Source organism: Rhinopithecus bieti, unplaced genomic scaffold, assembly GCF_001698545.2.
Source record: "Rhinopithecus bieti isolate Rb0 unplaced genomic scaffold, ASM169854v2 scaffold_6380, whole genome shotgun sequence".
NCBI lineage: Eukaryota > Metazoa > Chordata > Mammalia > Primates > Cercopithecidae > Rhinopithecus > Rhinopithecus bieti.
In genome coordinates, this window is record NW_016806642.1 from 2,618,473 (window position 1) to 2,628,714 (window position 10,242).

At 37.2% G+C, this 10,242-nt stretch overlaps 1 protein-coding gene across 1 annotated transcript in view; it reads right to left on the bottom strand.

Moving 5' to 3' along the window:
- SGIP1 (SH3GL interacting endocytic adaptor 1) overlaps positions 1 to 10,242 on the bottom strand; it is a 224,447-nt gene that overhangs the window by 8,156 nt on the left and 206,049 nt on the right. Inside the window, 2 exon segments of the mRNA XM_017877177.1 lie at positions 1,936 to 2,068; positions 6,497 to 6,652. Of these exon segments, the coding sequence (XP_017732666.1) occupies positions 1,936 to 2,068; positions 6,497 to 6,652 (289 nt within the window).

The window sequence follows — 10,242 nt, forward strand, 5'->3', positions numbered from 1 at the left end:
CTAAAAAGAAATATACATTATTTATATTTATAAATATAATGTGTTATTTCATAAGTATTATATATTGTATATATAACTATTATAAATAAATATATATAATGTATATTTCTTTTTAGCATCAATTCAGAACCGGCATTTGATTGAGAAACACAGTCAAGTTTGAGATGTCCTGATTTTTATTAAAGTACAACTTTCTTCATTTTAAGAAAATTAATCTGAACATACTTAATCAAAAATCATAATGCATTAAAAATATGGTAAATGAAATGAGCCAGGCACAGAAAGACCAATACCACATGATCTCACTCTTATGTGAAATATTTGAAAGTTGATCTTGGCTGGGCACAGTGGCACTTTGGGAGGCCAAGGCAGGGGGATCACCTGAGGCCAGGAGTTTGAGACCAGCCTGGCCAACATGGTGAAACCCCGTCTCTATCGAAAATACAAAAAGTAGCCAGGATGGTGGTGCGTGCCTGTAATCCCAGCTACTTGGTAGGCTGAGGCAGGAGAATTGCTTGGACCCAGGAGGTGGATGCTACTATAAGCTGAGATCGTGCCACTGCACTCCAGCTTGGGCAACAGAGCGAGACTTCATCTCAAAAAACTAAATAAATAAAATAAAATAAACATAAAAATAAAAGTTGATCTTATAGGATCAGAGAGTAGAATGGTGGTTACCACAGGCTGAGAGGTAGTGGTGGTGGAGGTGGTTGGGGTGGGGGTTTGTTTAGGGAGGTGTTCAAAGGACAAAAAACTTCAGTTAGATGAGAAGAATAAATACAAGGATCAATTGCATAATGTGGTGACTATAGGTAATAACCATATACTGTATTATTGAAAAACGCTAAAGACAGTGAATGGAAAGTGTTCTCATCACAAAAATAACTATGTGAGGTAATGTATATGTTAGCTTAATTTAGTCATTCCACAACGTACATATATTCAAAATATCATGTTGTACCTAATACAGATATACAATTGTACCTGTCAATTAAAAAATAAAAAGGTTTAAAAAAATCTAGGCAGTCAGCTGGTGTTGTGGCTCACGCCTGTAATCTCAGCACTTTGGGAGGCTGATGCGGGTGGATCACCTGAGGTCAGGAGTTCCAGACCAGCATAGCCAACATGGTGAAACCCTGTCTCTACTAAAAATATAAAAAATTAGCAGGGCGTGCTGCTGCACGCCTGTAATCCTAGCTACTTGGGAGGCTGAGGCAGGAGAATCGCTTGAATGTGGGAGGTGGATGTTGCAGTAAGCCGAGATTGTGCCACTGCACTCCAGCCTGTGTGACAGGGTGAGACTCTGTCTCAAAAAATAAAAAATAAAAAAAAGAAAAAAAATCCAGTCACTCAAGTGGCTGGGAATCAATGAGAGACTCAGGCACTATCAGGATCCTGGTATGAATAATAATTTGAGGTAAGGTCAATCTTAGATACAAAAAGAAAGTTCTCATATATTGTATGTATCAAACATTCCTTTATTATTGAACTATTTCTTAACGTTAGATTTTTATTAGAATTCTTTCATAGGACTATCTTACTAGAAAAACAAAAGCAGATTGTTTACACTGAATCATTTAAAATAAGAGGTTGTAGTATAGTAATGTTCTTAACAAAATTATAATCGTCTTGTTTATTAATATAAAATTATAATCTTAATTAGTATAATGTTCTGCAACTTCATTTTTTGTGGCACATTTCTCTAATTTTGTGATAAAATATTTTACTTGTAAGCTTAAACTAATAAGAACATATATGAATATTTTTGTCAGTAGTCCCAAAGTTGTCTTTTAAAGTTTCCATTTAGAAAAATGAGTTATAGCTTTTAAATAATGTTAAAAGAAGCGTTACTTTGGTTATTTCTATTCAATAATAGGTACTTTAGACAACAAGTATGTCATGTGAAAGAGATACTGACCATGTAAATAGGCTTACCTGATATTTGAGCATGTCAACGTTATAATATGTAGCCTGGGGTTTTTGTTCAGACACTTTCTTTAGGTGAGTCATCAAATTTGGCATGTTTACCCAGAATTCCTTGGTATTGGCATCATTTTGTGTATTATCACTGTTCATTTGGGAAGAAAAATGATTGAGTAGCATCTTAAAACAAATGCAAACCCTACAAGAAGCATCTTAGCAAATTGTCATCTGATATGTAGAGCCATCTTTTGACAATTTGTAGAGATTATTATGAATCTATTAACAGTGGTGTGGTTTTCGTACAAATACAGTTCTGAATGCCCTTGTGTTGGTAGATTAATATCCACAGGGAGGAGCTACTGTGTTGCTGTCAGTCTCAGTGAGTGCTCAGTAATATTAACTAATTGCAGTGATAATTGGGTGCTTTCAAGAGTGAATTATTTATTATCTCAAACTTAATAGCCCTTTCTACTGCACCAGTTTTGTCTAAATTAGTCAGTTAATGCAATTAAGGAACTGAATACATTTATTTACTTTTGAATTACTTTGACCAGTAGTTTCTCAGAAATTATTCAGCGAAATATTTGGCCAAATGTAAACACGGCCTTTATCACCAACTAAGCAGAAAACAGTGATACTAAAATTACCATGCTACCTTTTCAGCATTCATAATATTTCATCCATGAGCATTTAAATCATCAAAGATTTCACTTCACTTATAAGATGATCCTGGAGTTTAAATGACAATCATGGTAGTTATAATACAGAAGAAGAGCAGAGTCTTTACAAGCTAAGAAGTTTTATATCCCTATGAGAGTCTTAGCTTTGCTCAGAGGCCTGTATACAGACGACTTACCCAATCTATCTTGTAAATGCTCATCTCAGTGATAAAAAGAATCAGGCAAGAGTGTACAAACATATAACTCATTTCCCATATAATGAGGAAGCTAAAGCCACAAGGGATTCAGTTACTTGTCACACACATTTGCTGACACTTCACTTTCAGAATATCCTATATAGTACAATAACAGTAGTTATTATTTCTTGAGCACCTATTATATGCTAGGCATTATAAACTATTTCATTAAAATCTACCCTACAAAGGAAGAATTATTGTCTTTGTTTTAAAGATGAGCAAACTTGTTATAAAAGAGAAAATTCGGGGTTGAGAAGAGAAAAGGCTGATACAGTGAAAAACTGAAAAGACAGGTCAAAAGTAAGTTGCTATGATTCAGTCTCCAGAATTCACATAAATCAAGAAAGCTGAGTAAAAAACGCCAGGGCCTTAAAACTGTCACTGATCTGTTAGGAAAGGGTGGCCAAGTCTCAGTGTGACCACTGTGATTTTGCTGTGCCTGTATATAAGGTTATTGAGGACGAGGTAAAGCTCTTTGGCCCTGGAAATGGAGGAAGGGGGTGGAAAACACACCTTGTCCTTAAGACTTTGCCCTTTGTTGGCTGAGCTAGGGATGCTGATAAGGGCTATCTGAGTTTTTAATTGAAAAGCATCTAAGTTACCCAAGCTCCCAGAGCTGTTGCTACACAAGCAGGCAGGAGGTAAGACTAACAAAGGGCCAGTGAAATTAAATAATTTGCTTAAGGTCATGCAGCTATTAAGAAACAGAGCCAGATTCCAGCCCACATCAGTTGTACAGATCACACTTTCCCACTATGCCAAAACAGAGGTTCAGAATTAATATCCAGCATCATGTCATTAATTTGTACTAAGTAGATTTGAATAATTGGGAAATCCTCAATTATATAAAACAATTTTAAAGAAATACATTTGCTGAGTTTAATAGCAAAATAAGTTGTCATAGGTCTGTGATAATTTCTTAGAGAACCTGCTTTAAAAAATATTCAAGAAAGCTTTGCCAATCAAATGCTTACACAGAGATGGAATTCTTAACTGCTCAAGGCTTCTTGAGCATTCTTCAGTCTCATACTTGACTTGACATTTGTTCCCGCATATTTTTTACAGGCAAACTTTTTTCACAAGAAAAAAGTAGATGTAATCTTCAATGTGACCCCTGTCGTAGGGATTGCAAACCAAAATGTCCAGGGGCCATGGTGACACATGAAGTCTTCTTCAGTAAACATTAAGGAAACAATTGGCTGATGATAGACACTAAAGGCTGGGACTGCAATCTAGAATGATGCTTGGTCAACAACACCTTTTTAAAAACTGGGGATGGTTGTGGGGGTCGAGGTAGTGGAGTGGCACTGCATAACAAAACTAAAGAGTCTATAGATGACTAAAGGGTCACTCATCACAGCCCTGTTACAGTGATTAAGTATTTAGAGTTCATAAGATCCAAATTAATGTGATATATTTTCTTTCTTTTTTTCTTTACTTTAGCAAATAATAATTTAAGGGTCTATATAATATTTTGTTAAGCAAAACCCTTTTGAATGATATTTGATTCTATGTATAAGACCAATATGTTAATATATGTATACAACTTTTGCACATATGCATAAGAACTTGGCAACATAACTGCCTAAAAATGCAACAAAAACTGTAACTATGACACCAGTCATATTTACAAACAAACTGGCAAGATATTGGCACATAATTCCTAATTTCGGATGGAAGAACCTTGAAAAATAAACTGGCTCAACGTGCGCAACCAAAACATGGAGGGAAACTGAAGCAAGAATTTGAATTAAGAGACTTTTTCCATTCCCTCATGGTTTGCACAGTCTTGTGTGGCAGATGGATGAATGAAGAAACACAAATAGATATGTCATTATTAACTGTAGTAAGTGCCACAAAGGAAAAGAACAGGGTACCTTTAGAGAGGTATAGAATTTATTAGGTTGGCGCAAAAGTAATTGTGATTTTTGTCATTTAAAAGTAATGGTAGAAACTGCAATTACTTTTGCACCAAGAACAGGGTACCTTTAGAGAGGGATAGAATTTATTAAGTTGGCGCAAAAGTAATTGTGATTTTTGTCATTTAAAAGTAATGGTAGAAACTGCAATTACTTTTGCACCAAGCTACTAGTTTAGGGCTGGTTGGTGGGGTTATGGGGAGGAGAATGGGATAGTGTGGGAGGCAGAGTAGAGCTGAGACTAAAGGATGAGTTGGAGTCAGGTGAAGAAGGTTGAAATAGTATTTGAGGCAGAGGAAACACACTACAAAGCTGTGTTGTGGGAAAGGACTCAGCCTGTTTCTGAGATTGACAGGTCTTGCTGGAGCTAAAAGGATTCTGAGGCAGGATGGTGGGAGATGAGAACAGAGAGGCAGACAAGGTAAATAACTCAAGGCCTCAAAGGCAGTAACACGTTTAGATTCTGGGACAAGGGTAATACAAAACCACCAGGGAGTTGTGAACAAAGATGACCTGATTTACTCATAAAAGACCACCTGGCTGTTAAAATGTACTGGAGGGGGCAAGATTGGACTCAGGGAGAGAAGAAGGCAATTGCAGTGCTACGGGGAAAAGACAGTGGTCACTTGGACAAGGGAGGTGGCAGTAAAGAGAAAAGTGGCCACTTCAGACAGAGGTTTGTAGATGAACATCAGGACTTTATGATGGAGAAGCTGTCAAGAAGACTCCTTTCAGCTCATTTACTGCAAATAATTAACTTGTATAATTGAGCATTTTAATAGCATGCATGCATGTGGGTTTGTGTGACTGTGCATATGCATAATAAAGACATCAAATTTTGGTTTAATAGCTAGAACATGTGAAAATTATATTTATATAAACATACTTGCATAAATTTATTTTATGTCATACATGTAAAGTTCCATCAAAGCAATGATCATTACAATGAAATTGTATTAAATATTAAACCTGTATTTGATGTCTTTATTATGCATCTGCACATGCACAGTCACACCTACACACACAATTGATTTAAAGAGAAAGGCAGGTGTGGTGGCTCATGGCTGTAATCCCAGCACTTTGGGAGGCTGAGGTGGGCAGGTCACCTCAGGAGTGCAGGAGTTTGAGACCAGCCTGGCCAACATGGCTAAACCCCATATCTACTAAAAATACAAAAATTAGCCAGGCGTGGTGGTGGGCACCTGTAATCTCAGCTACTTGGGAGGCTGAGGCAGGAGAACCACTTGAACCAAGGAGGCGGAGGTTGCAGTGAGCTGAGATGGTGCCACTGTACTCCAGCCTAGGCAACAGAGTGAGACTCCATCTCAAAAATAAAATAAAATGAAACAAAATAAAAATAAAAAGATGTTCATACAATGAAAGGATTTTATTCTTGTTATTTGGCTCATTTCCCACCATTGTCATCCACTGTCTGTTGATAATGAGTAAAACAATGAATAAACTGTTGCCAATACAGATTTTCTTACTCTGTCTCTCTAACCACTTGAGATAGTCGGCCATTAAAACATGTATATGCACATGCAGTCACACACGCACACACAATCACCCACAACAAATTTTGATAGCTGGTAAAAGTTCTGTGTTTGAATCTACAAATATATCTGAGTGGTGGTAATTTCACTATAGTGTGACTCTCTTGCTAAGATATATCCCTCATCTAAGAACAAAGTACTAAGCTACATATATCTCTGAAAAATTTATGCAAAATCATATTTACCAGCAGAGAAGTTGGGGATTTGGCAGGACGTGTTCTAACCTGCTGAAATTTACCACCCGAAAAGTCAGAGCAGCTGGGGATGGGTTGTTGGCAAAGTGTCTGGTGATGCCAGCAGGAAATGACAACACCATTTCTCCAGTAATCTTAACGATACATCTGGCATATCAAAACACAGAGAGGAAAGAGAGAGAAAACCGATGTCAATACACTGAATCAAACTGAATCAAAACTGCTGTGAAAAAACAATTTATGAGGCAATGTTAAACAGCAGAAGAGGTGCAGAAGAGATAAAAAGTATTCTCTTACAATTCCATTAAAAAATACTTTAACTTCCATTTTAGGTTCAGGGGTACATGTGCAGGTTTATTATATAGGTAAACATGTGACTTGGGGATTTGGTGTACAGATTATTTTGTCACCTGGGTACTAAGCATAGTACTTGACAGGTTTTTCTTTTTTCTGAACCTTTCTCTTTTCCCAGCCTCCTCCCTCAGGCAGGCCCCAGTTTCTGTCGTTCCCCTCTTTCTGTCCACGTGTTCTCATTATTTAGCTCTCACTTACAAGTAAGAACATGAGGTGTTTGTTTTTCTGTTCCTGTGTTGGTTTGGGAAGGATAATGGCCTTCAGTTCCATCCATGTTCCTGCAAAGGACATGATCTCATTCTTTTTTATGGCTGTGTAGTATTCCATGGTGTACATATAACACATTTTCTTTATCTAGTCTACCATTGGTGGCCATTTAGGTTAATTCCGTGTCCTAGCTATTGTGAATAGTACTGCAATGAACATACCAATGCATGTGTCTTGATGATAGAATGATTTATATTTCTTTGGAAATATAACCAGTAATGGGATCTTTGGGTCAAAGGGTAGTTCTGTTTTTAGCCCTTGGAGGAATCACCACACTACTTTCTACTATGGTTGAATTAGTTTACACTCTCACCAACAGTGTATAATTTCTAATTTATCTGAGAACTAAATGGTCAACACTTTTTTATTTTATTTTATTTTATATTTATTTTATTTTTTGAGAGGGGCGGGAGTCTTGGCTCTGTTCGGCCCAGGCTGGAGTGGCAGTGGTCCGGATCTCGAGCTCCACTGCAAGCTCCGCCTCCCGCGGTTCACGCATTTCCTCCTGGCTCAGCCTTCCCGAGGTAGAGCTGGGAGCTACAGGCGGGCCCGCCTTCCGTCGCCCCCGGCTAGTTTTTGTAATTCTTTAGTAGAGGACGAGGGTTTCACGCGGTGAGCCAGGATGGTACTCGATCTCCCCTGTGACCTCACTGATCGGCACGTCCTGCGGCCTCGCCCAAAGTGCTGGGATTAGCAGGGCTTGAGCAGCCGCGCCGGACACCACTTATTTGTAAAAAAGTGACTAATTTGTTTTATGTGTTTTGAAATGTAAGAAGAAAAGCACAGCTTTTCTCTTTCTGTAGAAGTCTATAGCTTCGCCTCATGAATAGAATCCTCTGCTCTGGTGGTTCTCCCTCACTTTGATTTCTGAATCTTTGGCAGCATATTTGAAGACAGTAAACTATACAATGTTATCACATTATTTCTTGGGACTTGTCCTAGTTCTTCGAGTAACATGAGTAATGCCTTCAGCATGTTCTTTTATGTACTCATGAAGTAAAGTTTTTGCCTTGCACGTAACTAATTCTTCATTCCATTAATTTGTCTATTTGGTCAAAATTGTAAAATCAGTCAGATAAGTTAACACAATGGGATGATAGTGTGGAAGGAAAAATAATTCTTTGTTTTTTAAAAAAAGACTTTATGAAGATATAATTGATATATAATAAACTGAACTTATTTATAGTGTAAAACTCCATGAGCTTATATGATGTAAAATCATCATACAAATAAGAAAATGAACGTTTCCATCATCCCTGAAAGTTTCCTTATGCTTTTTTGTAATCCCTTTTTGTAATCTCGCCCGCTTCCTTTCCCTGTCCCTAGGCAAGAGTTAATATGCTTCCGGTCACTATACCTTCATTTGCAATTTCTAGAATTTTATATAACAGAATTGTAAGATGTGTGATTTTTTGTTTCTTTCACTCCACATAATTATTTTGAGATTTGTCCATGTAGTTGTGTGTAGTTCATTTCTTTTTGTGGCTGTGTAGTGTATGGATATACCACAGTTTTAAAAAATACGTTCACCTACTGAAGAATATTTAGGTTCTTTCCAGTTTTTGCCAATTACAAATAAAGGTGCAATGGATACATGTGTACAGGTATGAGTATGAATATACCCTGTCATTTCTCTTGGTCAGTACACAGGGAGAGTCACTAGCTCACACAATAGGTGTGGGCTCTCAAATAAACTGCCTCAATGTTTTCTAAAGTGTAAAATACAGCTGTGCATGAGGGTTTTAGTTATTCCACATTCTCACCAACACTTGGTAGAATTGATCATTTAAATCTTAGCCATTCTCATATATGAGTAGCGGTATCTTCTTGTTTTAATTTGCGTTTGCATAATGGTTAAGGATCATAAGCATCTTTTATGTGCTTGCCATCAGTTATCTTCTTTGGCAAAGTGTCTGCTTAAACTGTCTGCCAAGTTTTTAAATAGAGTTGTTTGTTCTCTTATTGAATGTTAAGGTTTCTTTATACATTCTGGGCATATCAGTTGTCAGATATATAATTTGCAACCCAGTCTGTGGCTTGTTTTGTTTTTTCTTTCTCTTAAAAACACATTTGAAGAGCAGAAGTTTCTAATTCATCAATTTATTCTTTTATGGGTTATATCTAATCCAGTCATTCTTTTGATGTCTTATTTAAGAAGTCTTTGCCAAACCCAAGGTCACAAAAGTTTCATTTATATTTTCTTTTTCCTTTTTGAGACAAGGTCTTTCTCTGTCACCCAGACTAGAGTGCAGTGGTGCAAGCATAGCTCACTGCAGCCTCAAACTCCTGGCCTCAAGCAATCCTCCTACCTTGGCCTCCCAAAGTGCTGGAATTACAGGCATGAGCCACTGCAACTGGCTCACTTATATTTTCTTCTAGAAGTTTAAAAAAATCTTTGATTTTACATTTAGCTTCATTACCCATTTTCACCTATTTGAGTCTTACAATGTATATAGTGTCAAGTATAGATCTCAGTTCATTTTGTGTGTCTGTGCATATAAATATCCGGTTGTTTCAGCCATTTTCTGAAGAATATTTTTTTCTTCAGAGAAGATTAAAACCATTTTCTGAGAAGACTGTCCTTTCTCCACCGAATTACTTTGAAAATTTTGTTGAAATCTAATTGTCCTTATCTGTGTGAGTCTATTTCTGGATTCACGATTCATTCTGTTCTATAAATCTGTTTGGTCTATTTTATTATTATTATTATTTTTTAATTTTATTATTATACTTTAAGTTCTAGGGCACATGTGCACAACATGCAGGTTTGTTACACATGTACACCTGGGCCATGTTGGTGTGCTGCACCCATCAACTCGTCAGCACCCATCAATTCGTCATTTATATCAGGTATAACTCCCAATGCAATCCCTCCCCCTTCTCCCCTCCCCATGATAGGCCCCGATGTGTGATTTTCCCTTTCCCGAGTTCAAGTGATCTCATTGTTCAGTTCCCACCTATGAGTGAGAACATGCGGTGTTTGGTTTTCTCTTCTTGTGATAGTTTGCTAAGAATGATGGTTTCCAGCTGCATCCATGTCCCTACAAAGGACGCAAACTCATCCTTTTTTATGGCTGCATAGTATTCCATGGTGTATATGTGCCACATTTTCTTNA